Below are 21,628 nucleotides of genomic sequence, written 5' to 3'. Positions count from 1 at the left end.
GCTTGAATTAGTACAACCAATATATATTTGAGTTAAAATAAATTATTCATGTCTCTCTTAAAGATGAGGCCAATAAACCCTATATGACTTGCTCAGTCATGCAAGTCATGTAACTCAGTGGCAGAACCTAAATCAAAATTCAGATAGCATGAATTTGAAGTACCTTCAAATGTAAGATGAGGTGATCACTAAATGACCTGTAAAGTCCCTTCCAGTTTGAGGACTAGCTCCATGGTAATGAATATTGGTTTAAATAGGACATGGGAATGTTTTTCTGCCAGAGCATTCAACCAATATTCCTCTAAAAGTGCGTTTTTATAAGATATTCAACTAGTAAAACAGGTTTGGAAGCTGGGAAGGCCATCAGAGGAGATTAATATAAAATATGTGCAAAGTCTCAAGACTAAAAAGAATTTATAATTGAGGCAAACAGCATGCAAAAACAGCTAATGATGAAGATGAAAGTATAGGTGAGATGATGATGAAAGGTCATAGATGACACGTTAAGAAACTTTTATTGCAGTACACTGAAGGGATTTTCAAAACATGGAGTAATATCAAGTTAGCATCTTTATAGGTAGATCATGCTGAATCTAAAGATGGTTTTAGATTCATGCATTAAAAAACTTACCGGTACTTGAAAGCCTAGTATGTTCTGAACACTGGGACTGCACTGTTTGAGCTGTATTTAGATAAGGTAAAAGCTGTCTGAAACAGGTACTGAGCTCAGGTGAGAGGCAGGAGCAAGGGACTGTCACCTTTATGGATAGTCTTTGAAAGTATAGAAATAGATAAAACCATCTTAAAACAGTTAATAGTTTGAAAGTAAATTATAAAACCCTGGAGAACACCAACATTTAACATTTGTTTGGCCAAAATACCAGGTGGTTCTTTAGAAAGATAAATGTTGATCTAAAGTTCCTTAATAAGCACACACTTGATTCCCTTTGTTAAAGGTAGTGAAACCTCAGAGCAGTAATACTTAGCCCTATAAAATATGTAAGCTAGAAAGAAATGGTTACTTCTTGTTTTATTGCTATTTATTGGTTCTCTTTTGTTTAAAAGGTAGGACATAGTTGATCTATAACCCATGAAGTTTCCTGTGAAGAATGTTGACATTCCTCTGATCATATCCCTCTTGATTAGTCATTGAGATATCCTTTAAAACCTTGTTAGCAGTTTTAGCATTGAGTGCAATCAACTTCCAGAATAGGACTGCCCCCCTCATCCCTCTAATCGTGGTTTTCACCTTTAGAAAATGTCAATGTTCAGTATCTCTTCTATTCCAGACATCTTTTAAGTAACAACTCATTCATGTAACCTTCCCTAATCAAGGAAGCCCTTAACTCGTACCACATTTGGTACTTAAATATTTTAATTGCCTTATAGTATTTGGCTTTGTAGTTCAATTTTCTAATAAGGTATATTCCAAAACCATTTCCTTATACTCCCTTTTATCTTAAATTTACTGCCTAATTATACTGTCCTTAATATTCATGTGCTGGGGTGTCAATGTCCTCTTAAGAATGCACTTAGAGAACAAAAGTTATTCTTTTACTATGATAGGAGACTCATTTTCCGTAACATTTTAAAATGTGGCACTCGCTAGAGCAATTTCCTTATTCTATAATATACATGGTGACTATCTTTAGACAGACCCATCAAAAACCTAGTTTCAAAAATGTCAAATATGGCCAAAACCGGTTTGGCTCAGTGGATAGAGTGTCGGCCTGTGGACTGAAAGGTCCCGGGTTTGATTCCGGTCAAGGGCATGTACCTTGGTTGCAGGCACATCCCCAGTAGGGGGTGTGCAAGAGGCAGCTGATCCATGTTTCTCTCTCATCGATGTTTCTCTCTATCCCTCTCTTCCTCTCTTCCAAAATCAATAAAATTATATATATATATAAAATGTCAAATATGACTCAAGTACTTTAGAATCTCTAAGGCCATCAGTGATCTCATGATGGCCTTATAATCTTTTATTGACTCACACTATTTGAGAGTTAAATACTTACTCTCAATTTTTATTTCCATGGTTCCCAACTCTTACTCCTAAATGATTCACAACCACTCTTCACCTCAGTGATTGTCCCAAATTCGTCATCACTTGAAGTCGTTTTCCCATTTTTTCTACCTGCACACTGCCATCTGACCATCAATAAATTTGTTGGATGGAATTCATCGGAATGATACTTATTAAACTAAGCAGGGTGGTGAAGGAAATCATGAAGTGGGAGTATGGGAGTATTTTGTTGTGATATGTAGTATCCCCACTGTTAGAGTCTGGTCAACAAACACCGACAATTGGGAAATAAAGATACTGGGATCCCACTGATATTTTCTGATCTTTACATGGGGAGAAAAAAAGATTCCATTTGTTAAGAGAACATTTCACAAATAAAAATTTCGTCTTTCCCAAACTAAGGTATAGTGAAAACTTCTGCCTATAGTGTAGTACAAATAATGTATACAAAATGTTATTTTGTGTCTATTATAAATGACAACTTCAGGACTATTAATACTTAGTTCTTGGAAAACAAGCAACTCTTATTCTTGGCCCACTTTTATAAAGGAAGAAGATGTTGATGTCAAGCCTGCAAAAAAAAGTGAGGCTCCGTTTACTCATAAAGTGAATATGAAAGCTAGATTTGAACAAATGGCTAAGGCAAGAGAAGAAGAAGAACAAAGAAGAATTGAAGAACAGAAGTTACTACGCATGCAGTTTGAACAAAAAGAAATTGATGCAGCACTACAAAAGGTACCAAACATAGCCTTTATTTTCCAAAGATGCTCTTAAGTCAGTTCTATATGAGGGGTAAAAAAAATTGGAAACATTTCAGTTATTTTTACTGTACCTTTTGGTTAGATGTTTACATATTCAAATACTGTTACAACTGCCTACAGTATTCAGTACAGTAACAAGTTTATTGCTTAGAAGCAATAGGCTATACCATCTAGGTTTGTGTATATGCACTCTATAATATTGGCTCAATGACCAAATCACCTAATGATGCAGTTCTAAGAATATACTGTTAAGAGGTGCACAACTGTACTTACATGTTCTTGACTCTGAGGGCAAAAAAACTCCCAAAACCTATTTACCTCAAAGATTGTGATTAAACTACTGTCCTGAAAATGCTGCTATATTAAAAGTGACCACTTGAATGCATTAATTTTAATATAGAAAAGAGAAGAGGAGGAGGAAGAGGAAGGTAGCATCATGAATGGCTCCATTATCGAAGATGAAGAGCAAACCAGGTCAGGAGCTCCATGGTTCAAGAAGCCTCTGAAAAATACTTCGGTTGTAGACAGTGAGCCTGTTAGATTTACAGTTAAAGTAACAGGAGAGCCCAAACCAGAAATTACATGGTGGTTTGAAGGAGAAATATTGCAGGATGGAGAAGACTATCAATATATTGAAAGAGGAGAAACTTACTGCCTTTATTTACCAGAAACTTTCCCAGAAGATGAAGGAGAGTATATGTGTAAAGCTGTCAACAATAAAGGCTCTGCAGCTAGTACCTGTATTCTTACAATTGAAAGTAAGAGTTAATCACTTAAAAAAAATCTAATACTTTTATTCTATTTAAAAAAATTTCCCTTTAAAAAGAATTACTTTTCTTCTTCTTTTTTAGCTGATGACTACTAGCTCCCCTTCCCTCTGCCTGGAACTCTCTTTCTCTCTCCGACTTTCTTACTACATCCATCTTTTCTGTGGCGGGGCCAAAAAAGGAAACCAGAAGTGCCACAATGTTGACTTCTTATTCCTTTTCATAACAGTCTTCAAAACACAAGCTCATCTAAAGAATACCTTCCTCCTTTCCAAATGAGCACCAGATTCATTGCCAGATTATACATAAGTTAATGCACATTTAATGGGGAAAGTGGGAAATTTACTCAATTATATCAGAATTTAGGCTGTGCATTTACCGTAAGTTCACAGCAATATTTAAAAGTATCAAAAACAACACATTATTTTGCATGAAAGAATGCCATCAATGAGCTATTTACAACTAAAATTAGTCTGAAATAGCCGAGATAGTGAATTTGGAGCCTATCAATTTGAGTGGGAGTTTTCCCCTTAGTACATCATTTAGGCTGTAGTTTCAGAGCTTTTCTGAAGCAGATGTAGGATGGGGTTGCGGATACCACTCTTATTATGGGTGAGGAGAATGGAGAAAAACACAAAAGTAAAGACTTCTAAGAAACAAATGCCAGAGAAAACTGGATGAAAACCACTGCCTATACAAAGTTCTGAGTGCTGAGAATATTAAATGTATTGTACTTTTCAAATGTGTGTAATATATGTTCAAGCTTATAAAACCAATTTATGTTGTGACCTTGCCTGAATAAATGACATTTCAATGAGAAACTCTGTATTAGTAGTCACACAGGAGAAAACACTTTCAACATAATTGAAGATTTTAAGATCCAAGAGTATTTTGGGGGGCGGGGTGGGGGGACGGGGATGGCACAATCTTCAATTTTAAATTCCGGTCTTTAAAATGAGTTTGTAAATAATTAGCTACCATGTTCTATCATCAAGTTGTTTTATATTTTAATTTTCTGGAAGACAATTTTGTTTTACAATGTAAACCCATAATAAAGTAACTTCTATATTAAAAAAAAGTCTCAGTATTTTAAAAAAGACAAAACACTCCCTTATAATATTCATCAGTGTACATTTATTTTTTTATTGAGGAAACCATAATACAAAATTACAGCAATCACGTGTCCTTTTACATACAATGTTATTAAAGCAAACTCTAAACCACAGTTTGTAAAGTATTCAATTTACCTCCAGTCCAAGCTGCATCTCCCTAAGACACTGTTCCCATCACAGTAGCCATTTTAAGCCAATCTTCTTTTTACACACGGGTAGTTTCTGTAGAGAACACTTTTCTCAGGACGAAAATGCATTGAGCATGCATAAGAAAAAAAATATATATGTGCAAGTACATTTAAGAGTTTCTATAGGGGTATAAATGAAGAAAATAAAACCCTGGGATTTATTTGCTTCTCAGAAACACCAATGTAAAAAAATCCCTCAGAAGTTTATACTGTGGCAATAAAACTCAAGTGACTAAACAAAAATAAGGTTATTTTCAGAGTCAAAATTATCTTCTAGGTATTGTTAAAATACATTTTAAAATGAGGCAGAATTTTCAAGCACTAAAAATAAGACATCCTCATTGATTACTAATTTCTATATCCCTATTCTAAACAACAGTTAACTTTGCAGATAGAACTGATTCTCTTGGCAGAGTAATCACACAAATGAAATGTTATCCCTCCTGTGTATATTCCTATTTCTCTATTAAGGTACCCTGCTGCTTCTACCCAAACCCACACTACTGAATTAACTATCAAGGTATTTGTCTAACGATATATTTTACAATGTCTATAAACAACTAGTATTAAATGACTAGTTCTAGTTTTAAAACCATTTGTTAAAAATAAAATCATACTTCTCATTTCTAAAAGAAACATCAAAACATAAGAATTCTAGGTATCACACTAACAGATCTTTTAAAAAAATTTCAAAATTTTAAGTGCAAAATAAATCAGTTCAATTTCAATCTAACTAAACATTGTTTCTATCACTCCTAATACCCATTGCATTCAAACCTACTGGCTCACCTTTTCTGCTTTCCATTAATTTCAAGGTTAAGATTAGCGCCATTAAAAAAATGCTTGCAGTATCAGTGAAGGCTTGTGGGAATGATATTCTCATAAGACAGAAACAATGCCCCAGTATCTATTAGCATTCATCTATATTTTCTTTTGTAAAAATGCAAGCTACAGCTAACCTAAAATTGACAATCTCTGCAAGTTCAAAGAGCTCCTTTATATTATCTTAACATACCTATCATTGACTATCAAACACACACACACACACACACACACACACACACACACACACACACGGTGCAATAACTACATTAACTTATGAAACTTAACAGTTCATGGAACATTTAAGAGCAAGTGAATAGCACTTTAAAATTAAGTGATCAAAAGCAGGTACATTATACCCTATACCATATCATGTATGGGAATACATTTCATATTTCTCAATTATGATTCGCCAATTTTACCTTCTACATTGAGCCCTTCTATGGTCCATGCTCATCGGCTCACCAATGGCATACACTCAAAGGATTCCTCTTTATGGGTAACTATCTCAGGACCTGATTTTATGAGCTATGATTTGGTGCTTGCAGCATCTTCAGCACTGTGTGTGAAAATGAAGGCAGTATTTTTGAATATTTTTCTTTGTTGTAGAGATAAGCAGGAGTTTTAAAAGGATCAGCACATTTTAGAAATAGAATAAACAAAACTGATAAGATGCTGCTTTAAAACATTCATCTTAACTCAAAATATGTACCAGTTAAAATCATCAATAAGAACACACAAACATTTTAAACTGGCAAAAAAATGAAATTCAGTGTCAGTTATTAAAATATTATAAATCAGAAAAATACTGGTTGCTACACAGATTATGCAAAGTTATTTGCTAAACAGTTACCATTTCACTGATGCACATGCTTTTTATCAAAACATACTGCCAGTTTTCTTTATAATTTTTTCCTTTTTCAGTGTATATAACAGTTTTAAAACCCAAACTGTCTAAAAAGGAGACATAATAAAACTCTCACCCATAATGGCCTTACTGAATTGTTCTAGTTCAAGAATAAGAAAAAAATAAAGACTCCATAGCTTTGGAGGGCAAAGAAAATGTCCTATCAATCTTAGACTGTGAAGGCTGTTGAACTTTCTAACCAAGTGACTTCCTAAAATCTTAAAATCGATGTAATTGCCTTTTCTTAAATGTAACAATTTTTCTATGGGAAAAGATTACAAAGGGTGATGTAGTTCAATTACAGCAGCAATCTACTCATCATTCTTTCTTGTTTAATAAAATAAAAAACATTACCTAGAAATGTAAACAGCTGTTTGAACAACTTACAGACTTTCCACTGAAATAGTAGCATAAATAACAAGGTGCATTTTGGGGAAGCAGTAGCAGATTGCTTTGGAATACACAACCACAAAAACCTCACAGGGACAACATTAATGTATTGAAATATTTATTTATATATGTCCTTAGGTTGTGCTTACCTGTTGCTTTTTGCAGCAGAACCTAAGGTGGAAGGTCTGGGAAGGCACTGTGAAGCATAAATAATTGCACTGTTTGCAATTAATAAAGATTTTAAAGTTTAAATGAATCAAAATCAACAGCCTCCAATTTGTGAGTTATGATAATGAATCTAACTGAACTACCTCTTCAGTTTAATAAATGTACCATTTTCCTGAAGGTCATCTATAAAACAGTATCATGCAAAATACTGAAATTGTTCATGTCAATACCCTACTCTTAAAGATAACAAATTAACTCCCTAAGGATTAAGCTTCAAACTAGAGCTTCATATCCATATCTACATAAGGGTAATGGAAGTCACTCTAACTTCTATAAAACAATCAAAAACATTTCAAAATATCCACAATGAACTGTACTGCTAATTTTCTATCCTAGGTAATCTCAACATTTGTTTTTGTACATCTTCCTTCACAGTATATTCAAAACAACAAATGGTGCTCCCTATCAATGAAAGAACATATTTATGAAATGGTGTTAAAACTGCTATATTGCTTAATATATTTGCAAACTGAAAACCACTTCTGTCTGATACATTTCAAGTCTTTCATTATTAATATACAAAATATGCATATATTATACTGAAAACAATATATTTTAGGAGCACCAATGAGTAATACTATTCAATTTTGTTAATGATCAGTTTTCTTTAGCTATAGCTAAAGGATATAAAAAATACTTACCCATTGAGCTCACTTTAAAAAAAAAAGACCTATGTATTATTCTATGTTAAATTAAGAAGCAGTTATGGTTTTCCAAGATATCAGCACTGTATTCCAACATAATATTCACACAAAGTATGGCATTTACATTATGTGGAACATTGACAAAAAGATACTGTTTCAGTTCATCAATTTGTCATTCTGATGTACTTACAGTGCAATGCTCCTTGAAGGAACACAATCAAGGATGATACACAGCTCAGTCCTCCTCACCCCTACAGAGCTAGTTCTATACTGGCTCGATCAAACCTGCACTTCAACAGACAATGGCAAGACAGACTGTATTTGCATGTAGTCTAATATATTAATATGCAAAGAGCCAACAAATATGCAGAGTAAAACAATGGATTTCAACAAAATATCAAAACTTCAGCATGAGTGTCATAGAATAATAAAATGATTTCAAGTACATAAAAAAATTAAGTTGATTCAATGACTGGACTTGTGCATTAACAAAACAAAGCTTATCTATACTGCAAAAAAAAAGAGAGCTTGAACATTTCCATATCCCAATAATGTTTCAATGGCAGATGAACTATAACTATTATACTTTTTTGCAAACTATTCACTTTTCTATCCTTAATTTAGAAAGAAACACACTAATATCGTATACATTGAAAGAGTTGCTTCACATGAAAAAAAAAAACAACACAAAAAACTGTTCTTATTAGACTATTCATATTCACTATCTGAAAACTGTTTAAAGTTAGTTATGCTGAAACAGTCTTGGAAATTAAGTAATTAAGAACAGAAAGGTTAACTGTTATAGCAGCAGTACAGGTCTGAAACAGTGGTCATGTATAAAAGGAAATTTCACTGTTAATTCAATGGAAGTATGCCAAAAGATCATTGTACACACATGCAGTTTTTAATCAAACAGAAAAAAAAAAAGAAAAAAAAAGACGATATCAGGATTACTTGTGCTGAAAAAGCCAAATACAATAAATGGAAAAGATCCTCCAATCTATTACTATACTGTAAGGGGGGAAAAAAAAACATGCCAGTGTTTAAAAATTCAATTAATATTTCACGGGGAAAGCTTATATATTTGTGTAAATGTATCTTAATTTATCATTGGTAAGAAATTATGAATTCTTTAAATACCCACATATCCAACTTACCGACACAGGAGGTTTCATATCATTTATTGTAAAGCACAAAACAGGCATTTTAAAAGTGAAAGTATACATTGAAAAAGTACATTTATATCACAAAGCATTGACCACATAATAGTTGCAAATACATTTGCTGGAATGTGTACATCTACACTAAATACTAAAAACAAACCAATTTTCATTTCTACACAGAAATATTAACCTCCTATCAGTAGTGATAGATATTTTGTACATTTTCAAAAGAAAAAAAAAAACTACTATTTTAAACCAAAAACAAAATTAAGATCTTCATCAAGTCGTCTGCATCCATATATTTAACAAAGGTATTTTTCCCCCACACAATGAAGCAAATACTGTATTGTCCACTTCTTATTATTGGCCCTGTGCAGAAGAGATACATAAGAAATACACAAAAAGTTAAAGAAAATCCTTTAAATGGAGCTAACTCAGGAGTGAATCCTTTAAGAAAGAAAAACTGGTTAATATAAATGGTGGTGGCTTCTTGCATGATTTGCAAATCCCTGGGGGAAAAAAATTTATTTTTAAAATTAAAGGCATTATAGAAATATTCAGCACTCAGATGCCATAAAGCATTATAAAAAACAAAGCCAAAGGCAACCCAACAGTACACCATAGTCCTTCATTTAGTTATATTTTGCCATATAAAAATTAAAAAGGCAAACATAATCAATCCCAAACAAACAAAATAGTAAACATGCAGAAAATATGACTGGAGTTTTTAAAACATCAGCAAATTTATTATACCTGAGGTGCTGGAGGATGCTGTGGCATTCCCTGGGGACTTGTCTGGGCATAGTAGGCTGCTTGCTGTCTATAGTACTCTGCCCAGGCTGCACTATAATCTGGCTGACCACCTGGTGGAGCACCAGTAGGAGCAGGAACTGCTTGACCTTTGAGAAAACAGAACTTTGTTACCGTAACCACAAATAAAAGACCAAAAGAATCTAATTTCTAATAAAGACAATACCATGCTCCTTATAATATTCCTCCCAAGCCTTTGAATAATTCCATGTCTGCCCTGGTTGATCAAATCCCCTCATTTTAATATAAAATTATATCCACTGCAAGTACAACTTATAAAGACAAAAGCAGAGGATCTGAATTGCTCATTCAAGTTTTCACCAGTGTCAGAAAACCCTGTAATACAAAAATTAGAATTTTTAATAATTTTTTTGCATTGTATCATCTCTATTCATAAAAAAAAACACACCCACATAATTTAACTAAGGTGAAGATATAAACATGATATTGATTCAATTAAAGAATTTAAAAATGCTTCATGTAAAGTCTATAGTTCCCTGGTAGTGACTGGTGGGCAGGGGCCACTATTTTTTTGATCATTCATTCACGTGTATCTGTTACAGTACCTATTTTAAATAAAATGCAAAGACTATTTTGCATTTTTGCAAAGATTTGTTTCCTGATTAGTAACCTATACACTACATATATGTATAAATGTATGTGTACATTTATACTATTGTAATAAAAGGGTAATATGCTAATTAGACTGGAAGGCCTTCTGGACAAAGGTGTGGTTGTTGGGGTAGAAGCAGAGGCATTTAGGAGTGATTAGGCCAGGAGGGGAGGGCAGTTGGGGTCGAGCAGGCTGGCATGAGGGGGATGGACAGTTGGAGGCAATCAGGCCAACAAGGGGGGGGGGGGGGGGCAGCTGGGGATGAGCAGGCTGGCAGGCTAGTGGTTAGGATCCTCTGAAGATTTAAAGAAAAAAAAATATGTGTGTACACACACACACACACACACACACGGAACATCTCTGGCATATTACCCATTGTGAAACCACAAGTTGGACATAATGATTTTTAACCTTAACATACTTAAATCTTTAAAATGGTGAAGACTTAAAAAAAAATATATTTTTGTTGACTTTTTACAGAGAGGAAGGGAGAGGAAGTTATAAACATCGATGAGAGGGAAACATCGATCAGCTGCCTCCTGCACACCTCCTACTGGAGATGTGCCTGCAACCAAGGTACATGTTCTTGACCGGAATTGAACCTGGAACCTTACAGTCCGCAGGCTAACAACTCTATCCACTGAGCCAAGTTGGTTAGGGCTAAAATGGTGAAGCTTTGATATTCAAAGTTTTTTTTTTAAAGTGTCTTTTTATAGAGTCTCAGCTGTTATAGAACTACCTGAAATAAACTGGGTCAAAAAAAGTAAATAATTCTTTTATAGCCTCAAGAATAACATGCAGCATGAAACTCATTCTAACAGGGAAAATTATTTTTTAAATCGTTATTGTTCCATTACAGATGTGTCCTCCCACCCCACTGACCTCATCCATAGGTGTAAGCTCTTTGTCCAGTCTCTTCCCACACCCTTTCCCCCTGAGAATTGCCTGTCTGCTCCCTTTCCATGGCCCTGATTCTATTATATTCACCAGTCTGTTCATCAGGTTTTTTATTCATTTGATTTTCAGATTCACTTGTTGATATGCATTTATCGTCACTGTTTTATTCATAATTTTTTCTCTTTATCTTTTTCTTCATCTTCTTAAAGAATACCCTTCAGCATTTCATATAATACTGGTTTGGTGGTGATGGACTCCTTTAAGCTTTTTCTTGTCTGTGAAGCTCTTTATCTGACCTTCAATTCTGAATGATGGCTTTGCTGGGTAGAGTAATCTTGGTTTAGGTTCTTGCTATTCATCACTTTGTATATTTCTTACCACTCCTTTCTGGCCTGCAGAATTTCTGTTGAGAAATCTGTTGACAGTCGTATGGCTAACACCTTGTAGGTAACTGTTGAATCTCTGTATATTCTTTTTTAAAATATATATATATTTTATTGATTTTTTACAGAGAGGAGGAGAGAGGGATAGAAAGCTAGAAACATCGATGAGAGAGAAACATCGACCAGCTGCCTCTTACACACCCCCTACCGGGGATGTGCCCGCAACCAATGTACATGCCCTTGACCGGAATCGAACCTGGGACCTTTCAGTCAGCAGACCGACTCTATCCATGGAGCCAAACCGGTTTCGGCTGTATATTCTTCTTTATTTCAGTCAGTGTATGTTTAATTTCTGACTGATCATTTTTCATATCCTTGAGAGTCTCACTAAATTTTTCAAAAGGTTTGTGGAAGATTCTTTAAATGGTGGTTTTGAACTCTATATCCAATATTTTGCCTTCATCCATTTCTTTCATTTGTGATTTGTTACTATGTTTGTTTCTATGTACTGGGTAGCTGTTAAGTCTCCTTGAGTTGATAGATGGCTTTGTGTGGTAGGTGTCCTATAGGGCCCAGTGGCTCAGCCTCCCATTACCTGAGGTGGATGATCTTGGTGCACCCCGTTATGGGCTGTGTGTAGTCTTGTACTTAACCCTTGATTGCTGCTGATTACACTGAGAGGAACTGACCTCTAGGCCAATTGTCCGTGATGACTGCTGTGTCTATACTGGAAGATCTGTTGCACAGAAGATGCCCTTATGGGGCAGGACTTGCTTCAGTGGAGCTTGGTGCTCACTGTGTCTGTTCTTTGAGTGTGTCCCTTATAGATGTGAAGAGTTGTAATCTGGTATGGTCCACACCGGCTCTTGATCTCCAAGGAGGTGCCAGGTCAGCCATTGTCTGGGGCCACTCAGCACGAGCTACAGAGGCATCTACAGATCGCTCCTTTTTGTATGGCGTTTGGAAGTGCCCAGATGAGACCCAGCTGTGAAGCAAGGCAGGCTGCTGCGGCCTGGCTTTGGGCCTTCCTTTGGAAGCTCTGGGGCTCTGACCCAGCTGCAGTTCAACAGGTTTTAGGCAGAGAAAGGATGGGCCATTCATATGCAAAAGCAGATGTGCACAGCTTGGGTGGGGTCTCTGAAAATCACAGGGCAAAGCAAACAATGGTTGCCAGTCAGCCCTGCAACAGAGTCCCGGTCTCCCAGTGGGCGCCCTTATGCAGAACAATGATCGCTGCGAGCACCTCTGAGATAAAGCCACCCTTGTGTTCTAGCCCAATGCTAAATAGTCCAGTTTCTCCCCACATGTGTCTGGGTCCTAGAGTCTTGCCCTGAACTGGAATTCAAAGCAAGCGCGAGCTTGTATCTCCCTTTCAATTAAGAGTAGAATATCTAGGTGCCAGCACTTTCCACACCTCTTATCAGTCTCATGCGCTTTTTTCACTCCTCTAGTTGTGGAACTTCCACTTAGCCAGCTTTTCTGTGATTCTGGGTGTAGTTGTTCTGCCTTTTAGTTGTAATTTTGATGTGGTTTTGAGAGGCAACAAGTATGATAACATAGGTAAACACCTATACTTGGTTCTCCCTTTTTCAAAATATTTCTTTGTTATGATTGCCTCGCCAGAGCACTTCGTTTTTTAGTGCTCTGAATTTTTCTTCATAAAACTGCCTTTTTAAAAAAAAAAAAATAATAATTTTTAAAAATTGATTTCAGAGAGGAAGGGAGAGAGATAGAAACATCAATGAGAGAGAATCATTGATTGGCTGCCTCCTGCACACCCCACACTGGGATTGAGCCTGCAACCCGGCATATGCCCTGACTGGGAGTTGAACCATGAACTCCTGGTTCTTAAGTCGACACTCAACCACTGAGCCACATTGGCTTGGTGGGGAAATTAATTTTCCTTCTTTAAACAGAAATCAGTATAAAAAATATCCTTATCATCGGGTATATGTACTTTTTTACAAAAAAAAAAAAAAAAAATCACTAATTTTTTTTTTCCTGTGGAAAATGACAAGCAGTCTTTGACAAAAAACAAAACAAAACAAAAAACACAACAAAATTTACATTGAGAATCACAAGTACATTTTATCTTATGAAAAATCTAGAGGCCTGGTGCATTAAAATTCATGCACTGGTGGGGGTGAGGTGTGTTCCTCATAGCCTAGCTGGCACCCTTTTTATCACAGTCCGGGAGCCCTCAGGGGTGGGAGGCGACCTAGCAATCAGGGAAAGGAGATGCCCCAATCACACCTCTGGTGCTGCCACTGATGGCAGTGCAATCCTCAGTTGGCCCTGGTTACCTGAGACTTGTACAGCTGTGGGTGACTGGGCAGTTGCCATCTGAGACTTGCCTGTGCTTCAGGCTGGCCCTGGGCGGCTAGGGGGCTGCGGGAACTGGGCACCGCAGCTGTCGGGAGCCACCATCTTTGAAGGTGTAACAGTCAAGTAGCATATTCCCTCTTCATTAGGTAGAATTCTATCACCTATTTTCTTTCTTTCTATACTAGTGAAGGATGGGCAGGTTTAACTTTCATTTAAGACAATTGGCTATGTTGTTAGGTTGTATTGTTTGTAAATGACCAAGAGCATAAGCATCTGGCGAAACAAACAAAAAACTACTTGTCCAAATGGTCCCTGAAAAAGGCCAATTTTAGAGATACACTTGGGCTATAGACCCTCTTAAGAGATCAAATTCTGGTTCCACCACTTATAGTTGTAACCTCTGCTTCTTAATTTGCACATGTGAAGTGTTAGTAAAGATAGTTCTTTTCATTCACAACAGTATGTATGAATATATTTGCTGAATACTTATTAACAAGTGTACTTCCATTAGATTAGGATAACCAGAAGCACAGGGTTCCTAGGTGTTATTCTCACAATCACACTGTAGACATCTATCACTATACTCAGCATATAATAAGTCCTTTACAGTTACTGAATGAAAATGGCCTTCCTGATTGTGTTTTTCTTCTTCATACATGAAAATGCCACTTAAGTAACTTCCTCTGTCATTGTAGGTTACTTCTTATCTGATTATTTTGAACCAAAAATACAATAGTCTCCCCTCATATGAAGTCATCTGAGGTCAGAAATATTGTATAGAAAAATCCCAGAAATAAGCAACTCATTTTAAATTGTACACTGTTTTGAGAAGTGTGATGAGATCTGGAGCCATTGTACTCTCACTCTCAAGAGATCAATCATCTCCCTATGTCCAGCATATCCACACTGTATATTCTATTCATGTTAGTCTCTTAGTTGTTGTTATGAGATCAACAGTTCCAATATTTTATGTGCTTGTGTTCAAGAAACCCTTACTTATCCTTATATATATAATAAAAAAAAAAGCCAGGGGCCATTATGACCAAAACCACCAGACGGTAGACCAAATACATGGGGCAACCAGGCTGGCAGGGGGGTTAGTGAGGGACGACCAAACGACTGAATAGCAGGTTGCATGGGACTAACCAGGCCGGCGGAGGATGGGCAGTTCAAGGAGACCAGGCCAGCAGGCAGAAGGGGTTAGGGTTGATCAGGCTGGCTGGCGCCAGTTCAGGGCAATCAGGCAGGTGAGCAGTTAAAAGCTAGTGGTTCTGGAGGATTGTTTAGGCTCGATCCCAGGGACCTGACATCCCTAGAGGGGTCTTGGACTGGAGAGGGTACAGACTGGGTTGAGGGACACCCCCCACCCACCCCTGTGCACAAATTTCATGCACCGGGCCTCTAGTATTATATTGCTTATTTCATAAATATTGTTAATCTCTTACTGTTCCTAGTTTAAAAATTTACTATCTGTGGTTTCAGGCATCCACGGGGGGGGGGGGGGGGGGGGAGAGTCTTGGAGTTTATCGCATCCCCTGAAGAAAATGGGGACACTATTATAATACCACACGTATACATTTTTCTTTGGCACTCTAGAATTTAACCTATGCCATTTTGGCCACTACCGTGTTTCCACAAAATAAGACATCCTCCGAAAATAAGACCTACTTACAGGTTTCCTTCTGAGTGAAATATAAGGCATCCCCCCAAAATAAGCCCCCCCTCCCCCCCAGGCTAAAAATGAGAGATTTAGTCCACTGATTCTGAAAGATATTGAGCCACAAGAAATTCACCGAGAAATTCAGGAATTGGATTGTTATGATGATGTTCCAGAAGATGATGACATGATTGTCATTGAATAAATGAGTAAATTCTTGATACTGTAGGATTCACAGTTTGTCTGGTTTGTGTTGACAACTACCGTACTACCGTATACAGGTAATAAATTTCCTTTAACAATAAATGTGTACCATATTCTTCTTCATGGAAAAATAAGACACCCCCTGAAAATAAGACCTAGCACATCTTTGGGAGCAGAAATTAATATAAGACACTGTCTTATTTTCGGGGAAACAGGGTAACATATATAACTGTCTTGACAGTAATATACAATGTCATACGTTCCAATAGAAAAATTTCTAGTTTCAATTGGTAAATGGTTGACAAATAAAAATGTTTCCTTATTTAAGAATTATTATTTGTAAAGACCTTGAAACATCTGAATGTTTATAGTGATTTTGGAATGCATTCTTGCTCAATTATTCGTTTAAGGTTTTAAAAGTTAATCAGTGAAAGTCCAAAGAAATAATAAAGGAAATGTAGAACGTACCCATTTTCTTGTAGTACTCTTCCCAAGCCTTAGTATAATCAACCTGTCCAGCTGGAGCTGGATTCTGTTGATCACCTTGTTCAAGAAAAAAGAAAAGAAAAAAATAGATTAAAGTTGCCAAGAGACAATTTGGGCTTTTCCTTCACTTTCTTGAGTGGAAGAGTTGGGGGAAGGAAGGGTGCTGTGTGACAATGGTATCCCTGCTGGTGTACACTAGGGTACAAAGTTGGTGGACAGAGAAGATAGTCTATGTATTTGGAAGAGTAGTTACACTGAGCATGTAAGTAAATTCATTTGTCAAATAAGAAAACACTCTTAGGATACCAGGTCCCTCACCATTTATATACATAAAAAGGCTAAAAAAAACCTTGAAGTGCAAGAATGTAATTAATTGTAGGTGGTATGAATGTAGTCTGAAAAAAATATATATTTTACATACATTTAAACACATATACATACTTATGTAGGTATGAATGTATTTATGTAAATTACATAGCTCAGTACATTGAACATTCTGAGTTTGGTTTCTAAATACCATCGTCTACTAAAAGGAATCAGGGCTCCTGGGAAAAATGACTGATTCTAGGGCTGGAGCCCTGAGAGCACAAAATGAGCACCTTATTCTGCAAGAAATTAAGAAAATGCTTGGAGAATGACAAGAGCAATCTTGAAGGTACTCCTGACTAGTAAAACCTAGGACAATTTCATATTCAACACATACAGTTTAAAATACAACCTACTGAATAAAACAGGCCCTATACTGATATAAAGAAGTAAGCAGGAAGGGGGGAAGCTCTGTTGACAATAAACTACCAACTAATAAATGTAAATTAAATAATGGGAATAGAAATTACCATCATAATTGTAGCTGAATGAATGAGGCAGGTATTAATCAATGAAAGCGAAGGCCAATGAGATACAGATTAGTGGTTTAGTATCACCATAACTATCTAGAAAATAGTAATTTCGAAGAGAAAAATGGTAATTCTATGGTATAGAAGCCTGGAAGACACCAATATAACCAAGTCACCATGTTTTACCTCAAGCACAACAGTTCTATATGGCAGATAACTAAAGGTTGCCATTTCCAGGGATGAAATAGGTCAACATTATATGACCTCTTGATGGAAAGCACAAGAGCAAATCATAAATATTCTTGCCATACCCCAATCAGGACCTCATAAGCATGACATCATTTTCATAACAAAAGATTAAAGGGCCTAGACTGAGTATCATCCCACAAAACAAAAGGTCTGTACTCTTTATAACATTAAAAACAAACAAACAAACAAAACACAAAAAACCTTTTTTATCCTGATTGATGAGACAGAATAGACCTGACAACTCATAAAAACATGTTACCAGATGGGATCCTGGATCAGAATAAAAATTGTTGGGACAAATGGTGAAATTTGAATTAGAGACTGTGTACTGGGACAGTAATAATGTATCAATATTGATAAACTAATGTGGAGGGCCTACATGATGGTCATGGATTTTTGGAATAATATAGAAAGGAATATTTTAAATGAGACATCATTTCTACATCTTGGCCATAAACGGTTCTGACAAAGACTAATGATAATAGACATGGACACATGATAAGAGAATAAAAAAAATAAAATAAAAAAGGGAGGGGGAGTGTTAATAAGGGATGAAACACTAATAACTAGGGTAAGTGGGTGTTCTCTAATATATCTTACAACTTTTACGCAAGTTTGTGACTAAAAAAGTAATCTATATTTAAAAAGTCTGCTTATCAATGTTGTAAGAATTAGGAATTTTTAGGTATCACATTCACTTTATATATAATTCCAAACATAAGTTTTCTTTCTCTTTCTCTCACATGCACATACACATACACACACACATATATATAAAAAAATTGTTTTATTACCATAGTTACCTTGTCCATTGGTTTGGGCTGTAGTTGGTGCACCAGTGGGAGCTGCAGGTGGTGGCTGTGCTTGCTGTTGGTAATAGTGAGCATAATATGCAGCCCAAGCTGCTGAGTTTGGATCGGTTCCTGCTTTAGCTAGAATAAACAAACACAAGTTCAACATTTGCACCTAAAGCTCATTATTTTCTCTCTCTCATATACACACACCCTATAGCAAATACATAGAACCCAAAATTAACAATTAAAAGTGATAGAAACTTTCAAATTTGCCTTTTATTCTCACTTGTTACCCCTAGTTTTTATAGAAAAAAGAGGTTCAGAGATTAAGTGGCATTCCTAGGTCCTAGAAAACTAGTTGGTGGCAGGATTCAGATAGGAATAAAGATCTTGCTTTGTCTCAAAACATCCTGTGTATTTTCTTTCTAAATCAGTTTTGCCTTGAGCACAACAGATTAGTAAATGAAAGGATTTCTAGGTACTAAAATGTACAAGAAACAATCCTATATAGTGGATGTAATATGCAAATGGTCGTTACATTGTGAAGCTTAATGACAGACCGCACCATGGATCAGCAGGAGGGTGGGGCAGTGAGCTACAAGCAGGCAGTGGAGAGCTATGAGGGGGGAGGGAGCTACTGGCGTGCAGATTCCTGCACAGGGCTATAATTATTATAGAAGTATGAACTTTCTCCTGCCTTGTTTTTAATAAAAAGACAACTTAATCTTAGAAAAGGAAACAGAGATTAGCCATATTTCATCTCATCGTATTTCAGTGATTATCCTAAAACATAAACTTGATGTCATAGTCCTACTTGAAATTCTTCATTTATTTCCTAGAGTCTTCAAGACCATCTAAACTCTTAGGTACAGCATATCATCCAATATCTTTAAGGATCTGGACCTCCTGGATTATTCTATCCATTCCAGCCTCATCTTCCCTATGTCAATATTTTTCTAACACCTATATTCTGACTACAATAAGCTGTTTATACTTTTCAAAAGTGACCTGGGCCTTTGAGCATGTTATGCTTCCTCTGCTCTTGGCTCACTTTCACTTATTCTTCATAAAAATCAACTAATACATGAACAGTTTGAGACTTATTTGAAACAAATCCTCTTATTGCCGGGACCGGTTTGGCTCAATGGATAGAGCGTCGGCTTGGGGACTGAAGGGTCCCGGTTCGATTCCGGTCAAGGGCATGTACCTGGGTTGCGGGCATATCCCCAGTAGGGGGTGTGCAAGAGGCAGCTGATCGATGACTCTCTCTCATCGATGTTTCAAACTCACTATCTCTCTCCCTTCCTCTCTGTATAAAATCAATAAAAATATATTTAAAAAAAATCCTCTTATTGATTCTGTACTTTATACTAAGAGTATCATATGGTATTATAGGTATATCTTTATTAGTTTATAGCCTCAAGAAGAATGTCCTTTTCTTAGAGTTAGCATCTATAATATAATCTGTTTATAGCCTTTACCCCAAATGGGCAGCAATTTTTATCTGCTTAATAAAAGTGAATGAAGTTTGAGAAAAAAGGAACAAGGACTTTTAGAGGGATATAATTTTTAAAAAAATGTATTTTATTGATTTTTTTACAGCGAGGAAAGTAGAGGGATAGAGAGTTAGAAACATCGATGAGAGAGAATCATCGATCAGCTGCCTCTTGCACACCCCCTACTGGGGATGTGCCCGCTACCCAGGTACATGCCCTTGACCGGAATAGAACCCGGGACCTTTCAGTCCGCAGGCTGATGCTCTATCCACTCAGCCAAACCGGTTTCGGGTAGAGGGATATAATTTAAAGGTGATATAATTTCAAGACATTACACCATCCTCCTAATCTTTCTCAAGTAAGAAATGAATTGCTTTTCTACACTGCATATTTATGTCTCAATAGTGTCATTACCTGTATACGAATAAATACAAAGTATTTTCACTTGATACCATGTCTGGATAGAGAAAGCGAGATAAAAGACTTTAGGAAGTGATACTGATATCCCTGAATGAACAACATGTAAGAAAAACAGTCTTAAAGTGCATTAAAGCAACAGTAAAGAAAATAAAAAGATGCCATCCAAGTCAAAAACAGAAAACGAGCCTCATGTTTACATACAATACATAAAGAGAACTTACTATTATTCATTTAACGTAATATTCATTTATTCATGTATCACTATTCTATGCATAAGAAAATATATATTTAGAAGGGTTAAAAATGTGCTTTGTTATACCACAATTACTAAGTTGTAAGATTAGGATTTATCTAGTTCTGTTTCATTTTGAGGTCTAATCTTTTGACTCTATATAAATGCTTAACAGCCCATTAATTTTTTTTTTATTAAAACAGATTTTAATTCGAAAATATTGATTTTATTGTCAATATCTAACTTTAGTCTATGGATTCTTTCTTTCCCCAAAGCAATGCTAGAAACCACATTCATTAACCAATTGTTACTTTATTACTACTCCAAGTGGGAAAATGAGATTGTGAGAGACCATTTCTCTATTCCCATCATTTTCTCAATCATGCTATCTACCCAAACAGTGCTCATAGGTGCTACTCTGCAGATCTAAGTTGCCCAATACTGTATACAATAAATTTGCCCCTTAACTTACCCAGCCTGTTGAATCTCTTAAATGGTGATTCTTCTGCTTATCATACCATCCCAATTAGTTTACAAGAGGGAAGAAAATCCTTTCATCCATAAAAGACTAACTTTAGACTACATAATAATCACATTTGACTCTTCTGTAAGTCCTTCTATCACATTATTGCTAACACTTGAACTGCACTCTTCTGCTACAGAATATAAACTACTTTTTGCACACCCAGATCCTCAGCACACTCAAGTTGTTTAGTGGATGTTGTGGCTATTGGGTGACTGCCTTGCTCTGTCATAATTTCCAAAGAATACACTTCCTTTAAAATTAAAGTATGCTATAGAATCTGGGGGCCACATTTAAATACCACAGTGTTTCACCTAATTTTTTTAGGTTTTTAAAAATACAACTATTAGCTAGTGTGGAAAGAAATCCATCATTAGTACCTTCCTTGAAATTACTCCAGTGAAAGAGGTCTAAAGGTAGATAGTAGGTGAGAAAAAATAATCATAAACAATTGTTAGATGGTTTCGATAAGTTCCCCTTTGACCATCCATAGTGGGGGGGAAATAACATAGAATTGAACAGAAAGTATATATATATATATATATATATATATATATATATATATATATATATATGTAATCCAGATCTAAGCAGAGAAAATTTGAAAAAAAAAAAATGTATTTTAGTTTTAACATGCAGATATTAAATACAGACCTGATTTTTAAAAAATCTTTCTATTGATTTTTTACAGAGAGGAA

At 35.9% G+C, this 21,628-nt stretch overlaps 2 protein-coding genes across 33 annotated transcripts in view; one reads left to right on the top strand and one right to left on the bottom strand.

Moving 5' to 3' along the window:
• NEXN (nexilin F-actin binding protein) overlaps positions 1 to 4,347 on the top strand; it is a 42,516-nt gene extending 38,169 nt beyond the window's left edge. For all 6 annotated transcript variants that reach the window (XM_084872145.1, XM_084872144.1, XM_084872143.1 and 3 more), the window contains 3 exons: positions 2,573 to 2,758; positions 3,185 to 3,542; positions 3,636 to 4,347. In XM_084872145.1, the coding sequence (XP_084728271.1) occupies positions 2,573 to 2,758; positions 3,185 to 3,542; positions 3,636 to 3,649 (558 nt within the window). In that variant the 3' untranslated portion in view covers positions 3,650 to 4,347. The remainder of the gene's footprint in view (positions 1 to 2,572; positions 2,759 to 3,184; positions 3,543 to 3,635) is intronic.
• A 199-nt stretch (positions 4,348 to 4,546) lies between these two features.
• Positions 4,547 to 21,628, bottom strand: part of FUBP1 (far upstream element binding protein 1) — a 33,643-nt gene continuing 16,561 nt past the window's right edge. For 7 of the 27 annotated variants that reach the window (XM_084872153.1, XM_084872171.1, XM_084872150.1 and 4 more), the window contains 4 exons: positions 18,260 to 18,397; positions 16,363 to 16,437; positions 9,759 to 9,904; positions 9,008 to 9,514 (listed from right to left, as the gene is read on the bottom strand). In XM_084872153.1, coding sequence (XP_084728279.1) covers positions 9,473 to 9,514; positions 9,759 to 9,904; positions 16,363 to 16,437; positions 18,260 to 18,397 — 401 coding nt within the window. In that variant the 3' untranslated portion in view covers positions 9,008 to 9,472. Of the gene's footprint in view, positions 9,515 to 9,758; positions 9,905 to 16,362; positions 16,438 to 18,259; positions 18,398 to 21,628 lie in introns of all 27 variants that reach the window. The other 20 variants (XM_084872157.1, XM_084872155.1, XM_084872169.1 and 17 more) reach the window with 8 other exon arrangements.

The sequence above is a fragment of the Pipistrellus hanaki genome (assembly GCF_964339955.1).
Source record: "Pipistrellus hanaki genome assembly, chromosome: 2".
In the NCBI taxonomy this organism is placed as follows: domain Eukaryota; kingdom Metazoa; phylum Chordata; class Mammalia; order Chiroptera; family Vespertilionidae; genus Pipistrellus; species Pipistrellus hanaki.
This window is presented reverse-complemented; position numbering and strand designations above follow the sequence as displayed.